The sequence below is a fragment of the Ornithorhynchus anatinus genome, chromosome 2 (assembly GCF_004115215.2).
Source record: "Ornithorhynchus anatinus isolate Pmale09 chromosome 2, mOrnAna1.pri.v4, whole genome shotgun sequence".
Taxonomy (NCBI): domain Eukaryota; kingdom Metazoa; phylum Chordata; class Mammalia; order Monotremata; family Ornithorhynchidae; genus Ornithorhynchus; species Ornithorhynchus anatinus.
Genome location: NC_041729.1, coordinates 20,608,500 through 20,630,501, shown reverse-complemented (window position 1 = coordinate 20,630,501; position 22,002 = coordinate 20,608,500). Strand labels below are relative to the sequence as shown.

Genomic DNA, 22,002 nt, shown 5'->3' with positions numbered 1-22,002 from the left:
ATGACTCCCAAGCCCGGGCTCTTTCCACTGAGCCACGCCGCTTCCCATACTTTAAGCGCTTGCTATTCATTCAATCGTATTTATTGAGCCCTTACTATGTACAGAGCCCTGTACTAAGCGCTTGGAATGGACAAATCGGTAACAGATAGAGACGGTCCCTGCCCTTTGACGGGCTTACGGTCTAATCGATGTGCAGAGTACTGTTCTAAGCGCTGGGGGTGATACAGGGTCATCAGGTTGTCCAACGTGAGGCTCGCAGTCTTCACGCCCATTTGACAGATGAGGTCACTGAGGCCCAGAGAAGCGAAATGACTTGCCCACAGTCACCCGCTGACAGGTGGCAGAGTCGGGATTCGAACCCCTGACCTCTGACTCCCAAGCCCGGGCTCTTGCCACTGAGCCACGCTGCTTCCCTTGTGGCCTGTCAAGGTCATCTCAGTCATCGCCATCAACAGTCAGGGATCAGCATCATTGTGGTATTGGTTAAGCGCTCATTAACAGTGATAACGGTGTTTGTCGAGCACTTATTAGTGATAATCATTAATCATTATTAATTTGATAATCATTACAGCCCTTAATAATGTTGTTGAGCGCCCCCATTCCCTCTGCTCCTCCCCCTTCCCCTCCCCTCAGCACTGTGCTCATTTATACATATCATTTATTCCCCTATTTATTTTGTAAATGAGGTGTACATCCCCTTGATTCCATTTATCTGGATGATGTTGTCTGGTTTTGGTTTTGCTCCGTTTGGCTCCGCTGTCTCTCTTCCCCTTTTACATCCCCTTGATTCCATTTCTCTTGATGATGATGTCTTGTTTTTCTTTCGCTCCGTTTGGCTCTGCTCTCTCTCTCTCCCCCTTTTAATAATAATGTAGGTATTTGTTAAGTGCTTACTACTAATAATGGTACTTGTTAAGTGCTTACTATGTGCCAAGCACTGTTCTAAGCACTGGGGTAGATACAGGGTCATCAGGTTGTCCCACATGGGGCTCACAGTCTTCATCCCCTTTTTACAGATGAGGGAACTGAGGCCCAGAGAAGTGATGAGACTGGCCCAAAGTCACTCAGCTGACAGGCGGCAGAGTCAGGATTTGAACCCGTGATCTGTGACTCCCCAGCCCGTGCTCTTTCCACTGAGCCGTGCCGCTTCGCTTACTACGTGCAGAGCACTGTTCTAAGCGCTGGGGTAGATCCAGGGTAATCAGGTTGTCCCACGCGAGGCTCACAGTCTTCATCCCCATTTTACAGATGAGGTCACTGAGGCCCGGAGAAGTCAAGTGACTTGCTCACAGTCACACTGCCAAGTGGCAGAGCTGGGATTCGAACCCATGACCTCTGACTCCCAAACCCGGCCTCTTTCCACTGAGCCACGCTGCTTTGGGCAGGGACAGTCTCTATCTGTTACTGAATTGTACACTCCGAGCGCTTAGTACAGTGCTCCATCCGCAGCACTCAATAAAAGCGTTGAATGAATGAATGAATAATGATTATTATTATATTTGTTAAGACCTCAGTATCACTAATGGTATTTGTTGGGCCCTTATTAATAATAATCATTATGGTGTTGTTGAGTCCTTATTAATAATAATTATATTTAAGCACTTGTTATCAATGATGGTATTTGCTGGGCGCTTAGTAATAATCATGGTGTTGAGCCCTTAATAATAGTTATTATATTTGTTAAGCACTCGTTCTTGATAATGGCATTTGTTGGGCACTTATTATTATGGTATTTGTTCAGCCCTTATTGATACTAATAATTACTGTTATTGTATTTTTTGGCGCTTATATAATGATGGTGTTTGTTGAGCATTTATTAATAATGATTATTGTGGTGTTGCTGAGCCCTTATTAATAATAATAATTATTGTTGTTCTAGTTTAAGCGCTTATCATTATTAATAATAATGATATTTGTTGGGCACTTATTATGGTGTTTATTGAGCCCTTAATAATTGTTATAATTATTGTATTTGACACTTAATGATGATAGTATTTGTTGAGTGCTTATTAATAATAATTATGGTGTTGTTGAGCCCTTATTAATAATTCTTATCATATTTGTTAAGCTCTTAATAATAAAGATATTTGTTGGTCACTTTATTATTATGGTGTTTACTGAGCCCGTATTCAAAATAATAATTGTATGTGGTGCGTATTAATAATTGATGGTATTTCTTTGTGTGATATTAACTATTGTATTCGTTGAGTACTTATTAATAATAACTATAATGGTATCTGTTGAGAACTTATCAATGCTAAGAGTAATAATGGTATTTGTTGAGCACTTAATTATCATTATGGTATGTGTTAAGCATTTATTAATGATAATGGTATTTGTGAAACTGTTCATAATCATATTTGTTGAGTGCTGATTAACAATAATAATAGTTATTATTATTATCATGGTATTGGTTAAGCATTTACAATGTGGCAGACGCTGTACTAAGCGCTGGGGCTGACACAAGCAAATGGGGTTGGACACAGTCCCTTGTCCCGAGTGGGGCTCACAGTCTCAATCCCCATTTTAAAGATGAGGGAGCTGAGGCACAGAGAAGTGAAGTGACTTGCCCAAGGTGCTACACAGCGGACAGGTGCCGGAGCCGGGAATCGAACCCGTGACCTTCTGGCTCCCAGGCCCCGGGCTCTATCCACTCTGCCATGCTGCCTCTCTAATCATAGCATTGATTAAGCGCTTACGTATGAATTCTGGGTGGTAAGAGCTAGGCAGGGCGTTCAGGAGATAATAATAAAAATAATAATTGTGGTATTTGTTAATCGCTTACTATGGGCCGTACTAAGCACCGGGGTGGATACGAGCAAATCGGGTTGCACACAGTCCCTGTCCCGCTCTTTGCCTCTCCGTAGTTAGCCATTCCCGCAAAAATAATAATGGTGTTATTTGTTAAGCGCTGACTATGTGCACAGCACCGTTCTAAGCCCTGGGGAGATACATGGTGATCAGGTTGTCCCACGTGGGGCTCACAGTCTTCATCCCCATTTTACAGATGAGGGAACTGAGGCCCAGAGCAGTGAAGCGACTTGCCCACAGTCACACAGCTGGCAAGCGGCAGAGCCGGGATTCGAATCCATGACCTCTGACTCCCAAGCCCGGGCTCTTTCCACTGAGCCACGCTGCTTCTCTAGACCCGGCTTTCTTTTTCAAAATGGGACGTCGCCAGGAGGTTAGGAAAAGTCCCTCTCCGCGGGTGTCCGCTCGTCACACCGATGTAATTTCGAGAGTCTGCTGGGGGCGGTGGGATTGGAAATCATCTTCCCTCGGTAAAATGACTCAAAAGTCCGGGACACCGGTTTCTTTTCCGTAATGGGACGTGGCCAGGAGGTTCGGAAAGGTGCGGATCTGAGAGGCCCCACTCTCCGCCCCAATTTAGTTTCAAAAGCCTACCTGGAGGCGGTGGGATCGGAAGTCGTCCTCGCTCAGTAAAGTACTCGAGAGCACGGGACACCGGTTTCTTTTCCGTAACGAAACGTCGCAAGGAGGTGAGGAAGGGTGCGGATCTGGGGGTGCCTCCATGCCAATTAAAAAAAGAATGGTGGCATTTGTTAAGCGCTTACTACGCGCAAAGCCCTCTTCTAAGCGCTGGGGGATACAAGGTGATCGGGTTGTCCCACGTGGGGCTCACAGTCTTCAATCCCCATTTGACAGATGAGATAACTGAGGCACAGAGGAAGGGAAGTGACTTGTCCAGAGTCACACCGCTGGCAAGCGGCGGAGCCGGGATCCGAACCCACGACCTCTGACGCCCAAGCCCGGGCTCTTTCCACTGAGCCACGTTCAAGAGTCGATCTGGAGGCGGAGGCTTTGGAAGGAATCTCCGCTTGGTAAAGTGACTCAAGAGCACGGGACCCAGGTTTCCTTTTCGTAGTGGAATGCACCGTCGAGATGTCAGCTCGTTATGAGCGGGGAACCCTCTGCTGACTCCGTTGCGTTGTACTCTCCCGGGCGTGGCTCAGTGGCGAGAGCCCGGGCTTGGGAGTCAGAGGTCATGAGTTCGAATCCCGGCTCTGCCACTTAATAACGTTGGTATTTGTTAAGCGCTTACTATGTGCCGAGCACTGTTCTAAGCGCTGGGGTAGACACAGGGGAATCAGGATGTCCCACGTGGGGCTCACAGTCTTAATCCCCATTTTCCAGATGAGGGAACTGAGGCACCGAGAAGTTAAGCGACTTGCCCAAAGTCACACAGCTGACAAGTGGTAGAGCCGGGGTTCGAACCCATGACCTCTGACTCCAAAGCCCGTGCTCTTTCCAGTGAGCCACGCTGCTTCCCCGTCACTTGTCAGCTGTGTGCCTGTGGGCAAGTCACTTCACTTCTCTGGGCCTCAGTTCCCTCATCTGGAAAATGGGCATTAAGATTGTGAGCCTCGCATGGGACGACCTGATTCCCCCGAATCTACCCCAGCGCTTAGAACAGTGCTCGGCACATAGTAAGCGCTTAACAAATACCGACATTATTATTACAGTGTTCTTCACCCAGGGAGCACTCAATAAATGCCACTGATTGACTGGCAGGAGTTTAAGAAAGGCGCCCATTCAAGAGTCTACCAAGAGGTGGTGGGCTTGGAAACTTGACTCGGTTTCCTTTTCATAATTCATTCGTTCAGTCGTATTTATTGAGCACTCACTGTGTGCAGAGCACTGAACTGTGCACTTTCCCTCTGCTCCTCCCCCTCTCCCATCCCATCCCCTCAGCACTGTACTCGTCCGCTCAACTTTATATATCTTCATCACCCTATTTATTTTGTTTAATGAGATGTACATCACCCTGATTCTATCGATTTGCTATTGTTTTCATGAGACGTTCTTCCCCTCGACTCTATTTATCGCCATCGTTCTCGTCTGTCCGTCTCCCCCGATTAGACCGTAAGCCCGTCAGTGGGCAGGGACTGTCTCTATCTGCTGCCGATTTGTACATTCCAAGCGCTTAGTACAGTGCTCTGCACATAGTAAGCGCTCAATAAATACTATTGAATGAATGAATGAATGAGAGTACAATATAACAATAAGCAGACACATTCCCCGCCCGCAACGAGCTTACAGAAGATGCATATCTTTGGGTACCCCCCTCTCCCCACCCATTTCGTTGCAAGAAGCTACCTGGAGATGGTGGGATTGGAAGTGATTTTCACTCGGTAAAGTGACCCAAGAGCACAGTCCAACTTTTTATGGCATTTAGCCACATTCGAGGGTGGTCGATAAGAGGTTCGTTCATTCAATAGTATTTATTGAGCGCTTACTCTGTGCGGAGCACTGGACTGAGCGCTTGGAACGTACAAATCGGTAACAGAGACAGTCCCCGCCCTTTGACGGGCTTACAATCTAATCGGGGGAGACGGACAGACGAGAACAATGGCAATAAATAGAATCGAGGGGATAAGAGGTGCGTCTAAACTCGTGTAACCTTGTAATTGTAAGAATGACAAGCACCCCCATTCTTAATTCCGAGGGCACCGGAGCGCATATCCCGACCAGACTGTCTCGATAATGGAAAGCTTCAGATGTCAAAAATGAAAAAGATTCGTACCTTCAACCAAACCGCAGCCAGTGTTTATTGCTATTGAACGTCCTCGTTGGGCTACTTCGCCTGCCGCCACGGATTTAAACCCCTGGGTGTTGGATTCAGAAGAACAAGCTGAAAACCCTCAGCGACGGACACCTGGCAGAGGGGTGGTGTATCATGGAAAAGTATCAGCCTATTTATTTTGTTTATTTTATTTAATGAGATGTACATCTCCCTGATTCTATTTATTTGCCATTGTTTTTATGAGATGTTCTTCCCCTCGACTCTATTTATCGCCATTGTTCTCGTCTGCCCGTCTCCCCCGATTAGACCGTAACCCCGTCAAAGGGCGGGGACCGTCTCTATCTGTTGCCGATTTGTACATTCCAAGCGCTTAGTACACTGCTCTGCACATAGTAAGCGCTCAATAAATACTTTTGAATGAATGAATTAATTAATATTAGAAAATATATCCAACATCATAGCCTCCTCTCTCGGGACGACACGAATAAGAGTGGCCCTGATCTCGCGGCAGAAATCCGTCACATGACAGTTTTATCCAGTTCCTATTCTGTGCACCGTACCCTTATGTCTGAGGAAATTGAGACACCCGATTTTCTAAAATTGGAGGCGGTCCTCCCTTGGCCGTTGCCGCTCCTATGAACACAGCGTAAAGGAATTGAACGCAAGGTACGGAGAGGGCTCCGGAGTTCTCCATATTTGTCCCTCACGCCTGTGCACAGACTCTAACGCTTACCTTCTCGCCGTATATCCGTCTCGTCTATCTCACCGCTAACCTCTCGCCCACAGCCTGCCTCTGGCCTGGAACGCCCTCCGTCCTTGTATCCGAAGTACAATTGCTCCCCGCCCCTTCCAAGTCCTATTGAGAGCACATCTCCTTCCAAGAGGCCTTCCCCGACTTAGCTCTCCTTGCCCCTTCCCCCGTTCCCTTCCGAGTCGCTATGACTTGCTTCCTTTATTGATTCCCCCGTCCCAGCCCCATGGCACATCTTGTCTTATGCCGTCGAGTCGTCTCCGACCCGTAACGGCGCAGCCGACACATCTCTCCCAGTACGGCCCGCCTCCATCAGCCGTCGCTCTGGCGGTGGATCCGCACGGTTTTCTCGGTAAAAATACCGAAGCGGTTTACCGTCGTCTCCCCCCGCGTAGCAAATGTGAGTCTCCGCCCTCGACTCGCTCCCATTCCGCTGCTGCCCAGCACAGGTGAGTTTCGACTTGTAGCGGGTCGCCTTCCGCTCGATAGCCGCTGCCCAGGCTACGAACGGAATGGAATGGACAGGCCTCTGCTTCATTCATTCAGTTATTCATTCAATAGTATTTACTGAGCGCTTCCTCGGTGCAGAGCACTGGACTAAGCGCTTAGACTGTACAATTGGGCCACAGATAGGGACCGTCCCGCCCAGTGACGGGCTCACAGTCTAAAAGGGGGAGACGGACAGCAAAGCGAAACAGAACGAAACGAAAACAAGACATCATCGAGATAAATAGAATCAAGGAGATCTACACCTCATTAACAAAATAAATAGGATAATCATATATAAATTATTACTATATGTATCATATCTAAATATATAATAAATAATAATGTATACAAATGAGCACAGTGCTGAGGGGAAGGGAAGTAGTCGAGACCGTAGAATACCGGAAACTCTTCACATGCGACCCCGAGAGGGGCTTATGTACATACCGGTAGTTTATTTATTTACATTAATATCTGTCTCCCCCTTTTAAACTGTTCACTTGTTGTGGGCGGGGACGGCGTCTCTTTATTGTTGTATTTTAGTCTCCCGATCGATTAATATAGTAGCTTCTTTGCACAAAGGAAGCGCTCACTAAATACTATTGAATTCATTTGAATCGAACGGGCACCAAACCCACCCCTGACCGGCGGAAGCCGACGGGTGACGTTAATAAGGCCACTGCTGTCGGCAGCATCTGTCTCGGTGGGGTTCGCACAACCCAAAGACTGCTAGTGTGAGCCAGCAACAGCATTTGACCCCAAAACACACTCCCGGTGGACATCTTGCAGCCTGGCTGAGTGGAAAGAGCACGAGCCAGGTAGCCAGAGGACCCGGGTTCTAATCCTTCCCCGCCCCTTGCCTGCTGTGCGATGTTGGGCAAATCATTTCACGTTAATTCACTTCACGTTAGAGAAGCAGCGTGGCTCAGTGGAAAGAGCACAGGCTTGGGAGTCAGAGGTTATGGGTTTGAATCCCGGCTCTGCCACTTGTCAGCTGTGTGACTGTGGGCAAGTCACTTCAATTCTCTGTGCCTCAGTTCCCTCATCTGTAAAATGGGCATTTAGATTGTGAGCCTCACGTCGGACAAACCGATGACCCTGTATCTAGCCCTTAGAAGCGTGCTCTGCACATAGCGCTTAACAAATACCAACGTCGTTGTTAATGTGCCTCAGTTTCCTCAGCTTGTAAAATGGGGATTCAATATCTGTTCTCTCTCTTTCTTGGATAATAATAATTATGGTATTTGTTAAGTGCTTAACTACGTGCCAGGCACTGTACTAAGTGCTGGGATGGATAAGCAGCGTGGCTTGCTGGAAAGAGCCCGGGCTTGGGAGTCAGAGGTCGTGGGTTCTAATCCCGAGTCCGCCACTTATCAGCTGTGCGACTTTAGGCAAGTCACTTCACTTCTCCGTGCCTCAGTTCCCTCATCTGTAAAATGGGGATTAAAACTGTGAGTCCCACGTGGGACAACCTGATGATCTTGAATCTACCCAGCGCTTAGAACAGTGCTTGGCATATAGTAAGCGCTTAACAAATACCATCATCATTATCATCATTATTAATATAATACGAGCAGGTCGGGCTGGAACCACTCCCTATCCCACGTGGGACTCACAGTCTCAATCCCCACTATACATTCATTCCTTCAATAGTATTTATTGAGCGTTTACTACGTGCAGGGCACTGGACTGAGCGCTTGGAATGGACAATTCGGTAACAGATAGAGACAATCCCTGCCCAATGACGGGCTCGCAGGCTAAATGGGGGGGACAGCAAAGCAAAACAGAACAAAACAAAACAAGACAACATCATCAAGATAAATGGAATCAAGGAGATGTACACCTCATTAACAAAATAAATAGGGTAATAATATATACAAATGAGCACAGTGCTGAGGGGAGTCTAATCTCCCCCGATTAGACCGTGAGCCCGTCAAACGGCAGGGACCGTCTCTATCTGTTGCCGACTTGTTCATCCCAAGCGCTTAGTACAGTGCTCTGCACATAGTAAGCGCTCAATAAATACTATTGAATGAATTGAATGAGGGGAAGAGGGCAGGGCCGGCGGGGGGAGGGGAGGAGGAGCCGAGGGAAAGGGGGGGGGGGGTCCAGTCTGGGAAGGCCACCTGGAGGAGTTACAGATGAGGTAACCGAGGCCCAGAGAAGTGAAGTGACTTGCCCCAAAATCACAAGCTGACAAGTGGCCAAGTTGGGTTTAGAACCCATGACCTCCGACTCCCAAGCCCGGGCTCTTTCCACTGAGCCACGCTGCCTCTCAGTGTGCATCCTCGCCTTGGATGGCGAGGCCCATGTGGGACTGGGACTGCGTCCAAGCCGATTAATAATAATAACGGTGGTATCTGTTAAGCGCTTCCTATGTGCCATGCACTGTTCTAAGCGCTGGGGGAGATACCAGGTCTTCAGGGTGCCCCACGTGGGGCTCACAGTCATAATCCCCATTTTACAGATGAGGTAACTGAGGCACAGCGATAAATTGAGGAGGCTGGATTAGAACCCATGAGTCCCAAGCCCGGGCTCTTTCCCCTGAGCCACGCTGCTTGTCTTTTATCCATCCCCAACTCTCAGAACCGTGCTCGACACACAGTCGGCACTTAAGAAATACTTCAGTTATTGCTGCTTCAATTAGAGAAGCGGCGTGGCTCCGTGGAAAGAGCCCGGGCCTAGGAGTCGGAGGTCATGGGTTCGAATCCCATCCCCGCCCTCCGTCAACTGTGTGGCTTTGGGCAAGTGACTTGACTTCTGGATGGATCACTTACCTCATCTGTAAAATGAGAAGCAGCGTGGCTCCGTGGATAGAGCCCGGGCCTGGGAGTCAGAGGTCGGGACTTCTGATCCCGGCTCTGTCGCTTGGCGGCTGTGTGACTTTAGGCAAGTCGCTTCACTTCTCTGGGCCTCAGTTCCCTCATCTGTAAAATGGGGATGAAGTCTGTGAGCCCCACGGGGGACAATCTGATGACCCTGTATCCCCCGCAGCGCTTAGAACAGCGCTTAGAACTCTTTCCCTCTCCAAAGCCCTCCCGAGAGCTCACCTCCTCCAGGAGGCCTTCCCAGACTGAGCCCCCCTTTCCCTCTGCTCTCCCCCCCCCGCTCTTCCCCCCTTCCCTCCCCTCAGCACTGTGCTCATTTGTATATATCCCTTATTACCCTATTTATATAAGGTGTATATCTCCTTGATTCTATTTATCTTGGTTTTGTTTCGCTCTGTTTCGCTTTGCCGTCCGTCTCTCCCGTTTAGACTGCGGGCTCATCATTGGGTGCTTAAGTAAGCGCTTAACAAATACCAACATTATTATTATTATTATTATTAAAATGGGGATGAAGACTGTGAGCCTCAAGTGGAACAAACCGATTACCCTGTATCTATCCCAGTGCTTAGAACAGCCCTTAGGACTCTTCCCCTCTACAAAGCCCTACTGAGAGTTCACCTCCTCCAGGAGGCCTTCCCAGACTGTCTCCCTTTTCCCTCTGCTCCCCCCCCCCCCGCTCTTCCCCCCTTCCCTCCCCTCAGCACTGTGCTCATTTGTATATATTATGTATCACCGTATTTATATAAGGTGTATATCTCCTTGATTCTATTCATCTTGTTTTTGTTTCGCTCCGTTTGGCTTTGCCGTCCGTCTCCCCCGTTTAGTCTGCGGGCCCGTCGTTGGGCAGGGATGGTCTCTATCTGTCGCCAAATTGTCCATTCCGAGCGCTTAGTACAGTGCCCTGCACCTGGTAAGCGCTCAATAAATACCACTGAATGAATGAATAGTAAGCGCTGAACAAATACCAACATTAGTTTTATTAAAATGGGGATGAAGACTGTGAGCCTCAAGTGGGACGGCCCGATCGCCCTGTATGTCCCCCGGCGCTTAGAACAGTGCCGGGCACCTAGTAGGGGCTTAACAAAGAAATCCCAAGCAGCGTGGCTCAGTGGAAAGGTCCCCGGCTTCGGAGTCCGAGGTCACGGGTTCTAATCCCGCCCCCGTTTGTCCGCCGTGTGACTTGGGGCAGTCACTTCACTTCTCTGCACCTCAGTGACCTCATCTGTAAAATGGGGATGACGACTGTGAGCCCCACGTGGGACAACCTGATCACCTTGTAGCCCCCCAGTGCTTAGAACAGTGCCTGGCACATCCTAAGCGCTTAATGAATACCATTATTATCATCGATTAGACTGTGAGCCCGTCATTGGGTAGGGTGGTCTCTTTCTGTTGCCGAATTGGACACTCCAAGCGCTTTGTAGAGTGCTCTGCACCTAGCAAAAAAAAAAAACAATGTTGCTATTTGTTAAGCGCTTACTATGTGCAGAGCACTGTTCTAAGCGCTGGGGTAAAGGGTAATCAGGTTGTTCCACGTGAGGCTCACAATTTCAATCCCTATTTGCCAGATGAGGGAACTGAGGCCCAGAGAAGTGAAGTGACTGGCTCACAGTCACCCAGCTGACAAGTGGCAGAGCGGAATTCGAACCCATGACCAAGCCACACTGCTTCGCTAATCTCCCCCGGTGCTTAGAACAGCGCTTGGCACTTAATATTGGTATTTGTTAAGTGCTTACTATGAGCAGAGCACTGTTCTAAGCACTGCAGTAGATACAGGGTCATCAGGTTGTCCCACGTGAGGCTCACAGTCTTATTCCCCATTTTACAGATGAGGACACTGAGGCACAGAGAAGTGAAGTGACTTGCCCACAGTCCCACAGCTGACAAGTGGCAGAGCCGGCATTCGAACCCATGAATCTTCCTCTTTCCACTGCGCCACACCGCGCTTAACAAATACCAACATTATTATTATTATTATTATTCTTTCCCCCGGTGCTTAGAACAGTGCCGGGCATCTACGTGGCTCAGTGGAAAGAGGCCAGGCTGGAGAGTCAGAGGTCAGGGGTTCGAATCACGGCTCTGCCACTCGGCAGCTGGGTGACTGTTGGGCAAGTCACTTCACTTCTCTGGGCCTCGGTTCCCTCATCTGCAAAAGGGGCATGAAGTCTGGGAGCCTCACGGGGGACGACCTGATGACCCTGGATCTCCCCCAGCGCTTAGAACGGTGCTCTGCACCTACTAAGTGCTCAACAAATACCAACATTATTATTATTCTCCGTGCCTCAGTGACCTCCTCTGTCAAATGGGGATGAAGACTGGGAGCCTCACGGGGGACCCCCTGATGACCCCATATCTCCCCCAGCGCTTAGAACAGTGCTCGGCACATAGCGCTCAACAAATACCAACATTATTATTATTCTCTGGGCCTCAGTGACCTCCTCTGTCAAATAATAATGTTGGTATTTGTTGAGCGCTTACTAGGTGCAGAGCACTGTTCTAAGCGCTGGGGCAGACATAAGGGAATCAGGTTGTCCCCCGTGGGGCTCACAGTCTTAGTCCCCATTTTAATAATAATAATAATAATAATGTTGGTATTTGTCAAGCACTTACTATGTGCAGAGCACTGTTCTAAGCGCTGGGGTAGACACAGGGGAATCAGGTTGTCCCACATGGGGCTCACAATCTTAATCCCCATTTTACAGATGAGGTAACTGAGGCACAGAGAAGTGAAGTGACTCGCCCAGAGTCACACAGCTGACAAGTGGCAGACCTGGGATTTGAACTCATGACCTCTGACTCCAAAGCCCGTGCTCTTTCCACTGAGCCACGCTGCTTCTCAGATTTTACAGATTTTACCAATTGGGATGAAGACTGGGAGCCTCACGGGCGACAACCTGATGACCCAGGATCTCCCCCAGCGCTTAGACCAGTGCTCTGCACCTAGTAAGCGCTCAGCAAATACCAACATTATTATTCATTCATTCATTCAATAGTATTTATTGAGCGCTTACCAGGTGCAGAGCACTCCGCTTGGAATGAACAAGTCGGCATTATTATTATTCTCCGGGCCTCAGTGACCTCCTCTGTCAAACGGGGATGAAGACTGGGAGCCTCACGGGGCACCAGCTGATGGCCCTGGATCTCCCTCAGCGCTTAGAACAGTCCTCTGCACATAGTCAGCGCTTAACAAATGGCCCCATTATCAGTAAGGGGGTCTCAGGCGAGGGAGAGGGCGGGGAAGAGGCGCGAAAACTACATTTCCCAGAAGGAGACGGGAAGGGGAAGGGGCGGCCTTCCGCTCGGCTCCCTTATACAGCCCCGTAACCCGGATGTTCGGCCCTTTCCCCGCCAGGAAGGTAAGCATGGCGGGCCCGGCCCCGCCGCAATCCGCCGCCATCCGCCGTCATCCGTCGCCATCGGGCCCGGGGAGGCCCGGCCCCCGGGGCGGCGGCCGCCGGACGCCTCGGGGGACGGTCGGGGGAGCGGCCCGGAGGTCACCGGTTCGAATCCCGCCTCGACCTTGGGGGGCCCGGCCCCAGTCCTTTCCCCTCCCCTGCCAAGAAGGAGGTAAAACCGACTTGCTTGCAGCCACCCCGGCCTTCAGGACGGCGCCCGACACGTAGTAAGCGCTTGAGAAGCAGCCTGGCTCGAGTGGAAAGGTCACGGGTTCGAATCCCGCCTCGTTCGGGTGACCCGGGCCGAGTCGCTTCCTTTCTCGGTTACCTCCTCTGCCAAAAGGGGGCTAATACGGACTTGCTTTTCTCCACCCCGGCCTTTAGTACAGCGCCCGGCACGTAGTGAGCGCTTGAGCAGCAGCCTGGCTCGAGTGGCCAGAGCCCGGGCTTAGGAGTCAAAGGTCACGGGTTCGAATCCCGCCTCGGACGGGTGACCCGGGCCGAGTCGTTTCCCTTCGCGGTTACCGCCTCTGCAAAGAGGGGGCTGATACGGACTTGCTGCTCTCCACCCTGGTCTTTAGTACAGCGCCTGGCACGTAGTAAGCGCTTGAGAAGTAGCCTGGCTCGAGTGGAGAAGGCACGGGTTTAGGAGTCAAAGGTCATGGGTTCTAATCCCGGTTCCGCCACCTGTCAGCTGGGTGACAGTGGGCAAGTCGTTTCCCTTTATAGGTTCCCTCGTCTGCAAAGAGGGGGCTAAAACGGACTTGCTTTTCTCCACCCCAGCCTTTAGTTACAGGGCCTGCACATAGTAAGCGCTTGAGAAGCAGCCTGGCTCCAGTGGAAAGAGCACGGGTTTAGGAGTCAAAGGCCGTGGGTTCTAATCCCGTCTCCGCCACCTGTCAGCCCTGTGACTCTGGGCAAGTCACCTCTCGGTGTGTCAGTTACCTCATCTGGAAAATGGGGATTAAGACGGTGAGCCTCACGTGGGACAACCTGATTATGCTGTATCCACCCCAGCGCTTAGAACGGTGCTCGGCACATAGTACCAACAGATACCAATATTATTATTAAGTGCTTGACCCCTACCGTAATTAAATGTCATCAGTCTCCAAGTGGGCGAGGCGGCTCTGAGCCCGACGGAGGACCGGACCGTCTTCCCTAATCGATCGGTCGCATTTATTGAGCACTCACTGTGTGCAGAGCAGCGCATGACAGAATAAGAGTTGGTAGGCACGTTCCCTACCCAAAATGAGCATACCGTCATTTGTTCAATCGTACTTATTGAGCGCTTACTATGTGCAGAGCACTGTACAGTTTCTGCTCTTATGCACTGAGAGCATACGGTATAGCCACGTATACGTGACATTTTCGTGGCGATGGAAGCCGTAACTTTTCATTTAAATTTCGGATGCGGGATGATGATAATCGTGGTCTTTGGTCGGTACTTGGCACATAATAAGCGCTGGAGTAGATACGAGGTAATCGGGTTCTCCCACTTGGGACTCACGGTGTTAATCTTCATTTTACAGATGAGGTAACTGAGACACGGAGAAGTCCAGTGGCTTGGCCAAAGTCACACAGCAGACAAGTGGCGGAACCGGGATTAGGATCCGTGGTGTTTAGAATTTGATCTTCTCAGTCTAACACCCAGGGCTTTAATCTGGAGTGGGAGGCTCAGTAGCCCAACGAGGACATTCGAAAGCAGGACACACTGGCTGCAGATTGGCTTAGTGGCCCTGCCCGTACAGGAACCTCCCTGCCCCGTGGTCAAGTGAGGGTATCGCCTTTCTCGCTGACTGAACCTGAGCTTTGATGTTTTAGATGGCAGGCGAAAAAGCAAAGAAGAAGCCTGGCCCCAAGGTCAAGGGCCAGGTCAAAGTCAAGGTCAAGGGCCAGGTCAAGGTCAAGGGCCAGGTCAAAGTCAAGGTCAAGAAGATCAAAAAGCACCATTGCAGCCGGAACCCCGTGCTGGCCCGTGGAATCGGCAGGTATTCGCGGTCGGCGATGTTCAGCAGGAAGGCCCTGTACAAGCGCAAGTTCACTGCACCTAAGTCTAAGGTAAAAACCGGGAGTGGGGTTCCCGTGAGCTGCCTGGGCTTTACTGTATCCCGTTGCCTTACGGTGTATTCCTCTGTATGTAGATAGAAAGAAAGAAGAAACCCCGTACAACTATCACGAAGCCCGTTGGTGGAGATAAGAATGGAGGGACCAGAGTGGTTAAAGTTCGCAAAATGGTAAGATCGCTTAGAAATGAGTGCGCATGAGTTGGGGGGAAGGACGACTGCCTTTTAATAGACTTCATAGGACGCACGGGTCAGCAAAGAATGCACTCTATAGGACACCCGAGCTTCATTTTGGGAGTTGAGGCTAAATTCTGAGTGTAACCTTAATAAGGAAACATTACAAATCCAAAAATATAGTACAATTCTGCTGACTGTCTACTTGCTTTGTTCCCACCTAGCAAAAGTGGGTTTTGTCATTTAGGTGGGTCTTTTCCCCAGGGAGCAGAATCGCTGGCATATCTGTAGTGCGTACATTTGTGTGGCCTTTCTCTGTAGCCTAGGTATTACCCGACTGAAGATGTGCCTCGCAAGCTCTTGAGTCATGGCAAGAAGCCCTTCTGCCAGCACAAGAGGAATCTGCGATCCAGCATCACTCCTGGAACTGTTCTGATTATTCTCACTGGCCGCCACAGAGGCAAGGTAAAAACAAGATGTCGCTTGAGAGGGTGACTGCGAACGGTGCAATCCTGGAACCTTTTTGGTCAGATTCTCCTCCTTGACTCGAGGCTTTAAGCTTTAATTTTAGCTTTTTTCCGTATTCCCGGTTTTTGGGTGTTCGGGGTCACATAAACTTGTGGATAAACTCGCCAAACGTTTAACAATTCTGCTTCCTTTGCAGCGGGTGGTTTTCCTGAAGCAGCTGGCTAGTGGTTTGCTCCTTGTGACGGGTAAGAATTCATCTCTACTTTAATCTCTCCAAGAGCTGATTTATTCTTTGGCCCAAATCTTGCCACAGTAACTGGCTTGAATCTAAAGGACGATTCCTTCTCTGGAACTTCAAGATGTGGGAGGGTGGGGCAATGGATGGCATTGTCCTTGCTTGACACGCTTAATGATGGTTTGTTTTTTGGTTTTTTCCCTTTTCAACTAGGACCTCTGACTCTCAACCGTGTCCCTCTGCGTAGGACTCACCAGAAATTTGTAATCGCCACCTCTACCAAGGTTGATGTGTCTGGCGTAAAGCTTCCGAAGCATCTCACTGATGCTTACTTCAAGAAGAAGAGGCTGCGTAAGCCAAAACATCAGGAGGGGGAGATTTTTGACACAGAGAAAGAGGTTAGTACTTCTCTAAAGCCTTCCTGCCCCTGTTCGTAACTGAAAAAGAAATCTCTCCCCGCTGCTTACTTGATTACTTTTCTAGAATGTCATTCTGCACGTTCCCCCCGCCCCCCATCCCCTAAACGTCTGGCAGGCCGTGGCTCTTCCCCGATTAATTTCTAAACTCCCCAGCAGCTATTTCAGCACTCTCGAACCATCTGAGTACTCAACAACCCCCATTGCACTGAAGCGCACGTACCTTAATAGACCATCGGGTCTATGGGATGTTTGAATTATGTTGTAACTTCCCATTGACTTAGTGGAGTGCTGGGCACAGGGTACGTCCTCAAGTATCATTTCCGATACGTTCCCTGTCAATGTGTACTAGTACTATGCTCTCCCAATAACTTTCATTGGTGCTGTGTATGCAGTTGTTCAGCGTACTTTTTAGTACGAATATTGATGTTCTCTGATGAAACAGCGAGGCACATCAAAGCCTCGCTGGGTGTTTCCTCTTCTGCAAAATGGGGGTAGGCTCATGGTGGGAGCCCTTGTGGGGTGGGTGTGTCAATCAGTGGTATTTATTGAGCACATACTACGGGTAGAGCACCGGACTAAGCGCTTGGGAGGGAACTGTGTGAGTCGGTAGGCACAGTCCCTGCTCATAATGTAGTCTAGGGGGCACATAGACATTAATATGAATAATTTAAATTTATACAAGCGTTGTGGGAAAGGGTGGATGTCGAGTGTCAGATCCACGTTCAGTATAAACAGGCCGGTTTTCTCTCCCGGTGCTTAAAAGGCACAGCTCTTGGCAGAGTGAGCGCTTGAATAGCATACTGTTTAAGACTGCAGAGCTAGGAGTGAGCTTGGACTGCTGCCTGTGCCCGGCTCCGGTTTATTCGCACAAAACCAGGGTAGAAGGCCATCTGGCCGGTGGGGTTCCCCCGCCTCTGCTAGGCACCCTAATTGAATACCTGCTCCAGTGCTTAGCATATAATAAGAGTTGCCTCTTAAAACTGGCATCCTTTGCCTTTTTTAATCAATTGTATCTATTGAGCGCTTATTATGTGCAGAGCACTATACTAAGCACTTGGAAGAGCGCAATACAACAGAATTAGCAGACTTTCGCTGCCTACAGTGAGCTTACAGTCTAGCGGGGAGACACATTAATATGAGTAATTTATAATGTATAATTTTAAGATGTGCAAAAGTGCTGTGGGTGGGGTGAATATTAAATGTGAGTTTTATAAATGTTCATTTGCTTTTTTTTTTTAAGAAATATGAAATTACTGAGCAACGCAAGGCAGACCAGAAGACCGTGGACGCTCAGGTCTTGCAACGTGTCAAGAAGGTTCCTCAGCTTCAGGGCTACTTGCGCTCAATGTTCTCACTATCCAATGGAGTTTATCCTCACAAATTGGTGTTCTAAATGCCTCGCAAAGACCTTATTAAACTTTGGAAAAAAGTGAATGGGGTTTTTTTGGTATTCTGGGTACATATAATGGTCCAGGGAGATGAAGAGGACAGCTAAATTTGTAGATGCTCGTCGTCACCGTTCCACTTTAGCTGACTGCGTGAGGCGGGAAACTATTTGGGGGAAGGGCGTTTATTAAAAAGAAATAGATTTTAAGAGAGGAACGGATGAATATAAGTGCTCAATTTCACCTTCCTGACAGGAAATTTAACTAACAACATGGCTGCTGCAGTCTCATCATTGTCTTTGAACAGAATCTGTCACTAAAATAATAATGTTGGTTATTTAAGTGTTTACTATGTGCCAACCACTGTCTAAGCACTGGGGTAGATACAAGGTAATCAGGTTGCTCCACATGGGGCTCATAGTCTTCATTCAGTCATTCAATAGTATTTATTACTATGTGCAGAGCACTGTACTAAGCGCTTGGAGTGTACAAATCGGTAACAGAGACAGTCCCTGCCCTTTGATGGGCTTACAGTCTAATTGGGGGAGATGGACAGACAAGAACATTCCCATTTTACAGATGAGGTAACTGAAGCAGCGTGGCTCAGTGGAGAGAGCCCAGCCTTGGGAGTCAGAGGCCATGGGTTTTAATCCGGCTCTGCCACTTATCAGCCGTGTGACTGGGCAAGTCACTTCTCTGTGCCTCACCTACCTCATCTGTAAAATGGGGATTAAGACCGTGAGCCTCGTGTGGGGCAACCTGATTACTCTACCCCAGCGCTTAGTGCTCTGTAAGCGCTTAACAAATACCAACATTAGTATTAAAATATTGTTGTGGCATGTATCTACAGAAAATAATGGTAGGGTGTCCTTTTTTTCTGGGCAGACAGAACACTGCATGAAGTAGGGATGCTGAACACCTAAATTGCTGTAAAATGGGAACTGCCCAAGAAAAGACTGCCCAAGCTCCAGAAGACCTCAGGTTTGAGGAAAATGGAAAATTGGTCCTTCGTCGAGCAGGATGATGTGCTTGGTTTGTTTAGGCTGAGCAGCCCTTGTCCAGCAACATGCTTGATAAAATGCCAGCTGCCGTTATGTAGCAGAGGACAGCATTTGTGTGAAGCAGATATATATGGCTTTGGTAGTAGTACAAGGCCTTGTAAAATGCAGAAAAGCAAAAGCTAAATTACTTTGCATGTTTTGCTTTGTTTTTTGACGTTGCTCTGACAGGTCTACCTGCTGAGTTGTGCTGAAACATCCACCCTCTCATAAGAGCTTCCTTGTAACCAAGGGAGGTTGGCGGAAGGGTTTTATGGACATGAGACAGAATACCTGCACCTCAGGAGCTGCCCTGCTGTGCACATAAAAGTATACATCCTGTTGCAGAACAAAGCACTCACCCCAGCTGTGCCCACTGTATCTCAGCCAGTAAATTATGCTGTGTAGTGCAGTATTTTCATTCTATAGACAATTATGGTATTGCTTTAATTCTCAGCTGAGGCACAGGCTGTTAACAGTGATGATTAAAGATGGTCGTTAGATCTTCCCCAACAGATTTCTAAACTTTTCCATTCCCATCTGCACCACTTTAGCACCTGAGTATTTGCACAGCCCCTTCCCCATTTAACTTCATGGCATGTATTTATACCCTTGCTTCCTCCTACCTGCAGTTTATCTTCATAATTTTTCTCCATTACCATGTAAGGACCTTGAGCAAGGACCTGTTTTTTTCTCCCAAGCGTTAGTAAATGCTGAAAAAATGCCGTTGACTGTTATCTGAGTGCCGGGAGTACAGTACACTGTACTAAGTACTTCCTGTTGACCAGAGAGATCAAAAGAAAGCTACCACACCCCATCATTTCCAACAAAAAGGTGTGGAGCCAAATAAGTCGTGAGGGGAAAGTGGGGACAGGAACCTCATAACCCAGTCAGGCCACCTCTTTTTCCCAAAGCAAGATCTGGCCTTAACCCACTCCTGTGACACTCTAGCACTTTGATTTGTCCTTTTTTCACTCCTTTTCCCATGCAGCAGCTTCATACCTAATTAGCGCTTAGAACAGTGCTCTGCACATAGTAAGCACTCAATAAATATTAAGTGAAATGATTTATAACAACGTCCGTCTCCCCCATCTACATCGAAAGCTGCTTATGGGCATTCATTCAACAGTATTGAGCGCTTACTATGTGCAGAGCACTGTACTAAGTGGAATTTACAGTTCAGCAACAGAGACAATCCCTGCCCAATGATGGGCTCACAGTCTAAAAAAGGGGAGACAGCAAAGCAAAACAACAAAAACAAGACATCAAGATAAATAGAATCAAGGGGATGTACACCTCATTAATAAATAGGGTAATAAATGATATATACAAACAAGCACAGTGGGGAGGGGTAGGGGGAAGAACAGAGGGTGGGCAGGGAATATGTCTACCAGTTCTTATATTGTAATCTCAGTGCAGTACTCTGCACACAATAAATGCTCAAGAAAAGCATTGTATTATTACTGTGTGCCAAGCACTGTTTAATCATGGAGGTAGATCCAAGATAATCAGGTTGTTCCATGCAGGGCTCCCAGTCTTAATCCCCATTTACCAGATGAGGTAACTGAGGCACAGAAGTGAAGCGACTTGCCTAAGGTCACACAGCAGACAAGTGGCGGAGCCGGGACTAGAATTCACGTCCTCTGATTCCCAAGGCAGGGCTATTGCCACTAGGTCATTTAAGAGATGCGGTGAAGGACGGACTGGGCCGAGCCAGTCTGCTGTGGGCATTAAAATCTAGTAATCTGGGCCAGTGTGCTATGCAAAAATTCAAGATTTATCCTGCTGCAACATACTTTGGAAATAATTATGGTATTTGTTAAGCGCTTACTATGTGCCAGACATACGAAGCACAGGGGTGGATATAAGCAGAGTGGGCTGGACACAGTCCCTGACCCATGTCGGGTTCACCGTCTCGCTCCCCATTTTCCAAATGAGGTAGGCCCAGAGAAGTGAGGTGACTTGCCCAAGGTCACACAGACAAGCGGTGGAGCTGGAATTAGAACCCATGACCCTCTGACTCCCAGGCCCCTGCCCTATCCACGATGCCATGCTGCGAAAGCTACTGTTCAACTTAAACTGGCCTTGCCAGACTGAGCTCCCCTTTTCCCTCTGGTCCCTCTATCCACCCCCCCACACCTCTCCGCAGCTAAACCCTCTTCTCCCCCCTTTCCCTCTGCTCCTCCCCCTCTCCCGTCCCATCCCCTCGGCACTGTACTCGTCCACTCAACTCTATATATCTTCATTACCCTATTTATTTTGTTAATGAGATGCACATCACCCTGATTCTATTTATTTGCTATTGTTTTAATGAGATGTTCTTCCCCTCGATTCTATTTATTGCCACTGTTCTCGTCTGTCCGTCTCCCCCGATTAGACCGTAAACCCATCAAAGGGCAGGGACTGTCTCTATCTGTTACCGATTTGTACATTTCAAGCGCTTAGTACAGTGCTCTGCACATAGCAAGAGCTCAATAAATACTATTGAATGAAATTGCAGTCAGCAGAACGAATTTATACTTAAGCAGCCTCTTACGAAGATATAATTATTTAGTCGGTGTTTATTGAGCACCTATTGTGTGTAAGCGCTTGTCTAGTATTGGGGGGGCGAATGTCGAACGGCCACCACCTTCGATTGGCGCGTATGAGTTCAAGACTACTTTGAGCTAAGAGTAGAAGAGTCTTTTCGAAGATGCTCACGGAACTGGAAGTGAGAGAAGAATGCCAATCACTATACTGCTGGTCCATGTAATACTTAAGCTCAATATTCTGTAAATGTCTAAAACTGTCTCGTTTTCCAGGCCTTAATTACGAACTGAAAAGGCATATTTGGACTTGGTCTCCTCGTATGTATTTACGAGAGGCTATACATATCTTTTAAGACCAAATTTAATACAAATATGTTAAACTGGTTCTTAATAGAGCTATATTAGGATTTTGCAGACACGGTGCCGGTGGCGATAGAAAAATCTCTCTCAACCCAGTCCGTCACTAAATTGTGTCGGTTTGACCTTCACAGCATCGCTAAATTCCACCCTTTCTTCTCCATCCAAACTCCTACCACATTAATCCAATCACTTATCCTTTTCCTTGATTACTGTATCAGCCTCCTTGCTGATCTCCCTCCCTCCCTCCTGGCTCTGTTCACTCCAGTCCACACTTCTTGCTGCTGCTCGGATCATTTTTCTAGAAAAACGTTCATACCGTGTTTCCCCTCTC

The 22,002-nt window shown here is 48.4% G+C and overlaps 1 protein-coding gene and 1 long non-coding RNA gene across 2 annotated transcripts; one reads left to right on the top strand and one right to left on the bottom strand.

The window, feature by feature from the left end:
- Positions 1–824: 824 nt before the first annotated feature.
- Positions 825–5,767, bottom strand: LOC114809087. Its single transcript, XR_003756843.1, has 3 exons — positions 5,546–5,767; positions 3,406–3,528; positions 825–857 (listed from the first exon to the last, which is right to left on the bottom strand). It is a non-coding gene; the product is annotated as an uncharacterized LOC114809087 (long non-coding RNA).
- An 8,808-nt stretch (positions 5,768–14,575) lies between these two features.
- Positions 14,576–17,795, top strand: RPL6 (ribosomal protein L6). Its single transcript, XM_029058458.2, has 6 exons — positions 14,576–15,060; positions 15,144–15,236; positions 15,561–15,704; positions 15,904–15,952; positions 16,156–16,340; positions 17,602–17,795. The coding sequence occupies exons 1-6, from the start codon at positions 14,824–14,826 to the stop codon at positions 17,752–17,754; spliced, it is 861 nt and encodes a 286-aa protein (XP_028914291.1). The 5' UTR covers positions 14,576–14,823; the 3' UTR covers positions 17,755–17,795.
- Positions 17,796–22,002: the final 4,207 nt, after the last annotated feature.

Bases quoted from the DNA above. Each gene is read 5' to 3' on its own strand.
- RPL6 (XM_029058458.2), top strand. From the start codon at position 14,824: ATGGCAGGCGAAAAAGCAAAGAAGAAGCCTGGCCCCAAGGTCAAGGGC. The intron at 15,061-15,143 runs GTAAAAACCGGG...CTCTGTATGTAG, and splicing joins TCACTGCACCTAAGTCTAAG to ATAGAAAGAAAGAAGAAACC. The intron at 16,341-17,601 runs GTTAGTACTTCT...TTTTTTTTTAAG, and splicing joins TTTTTGACACAGAGAAAGAG to AAATATGAAATTACTGAGCA.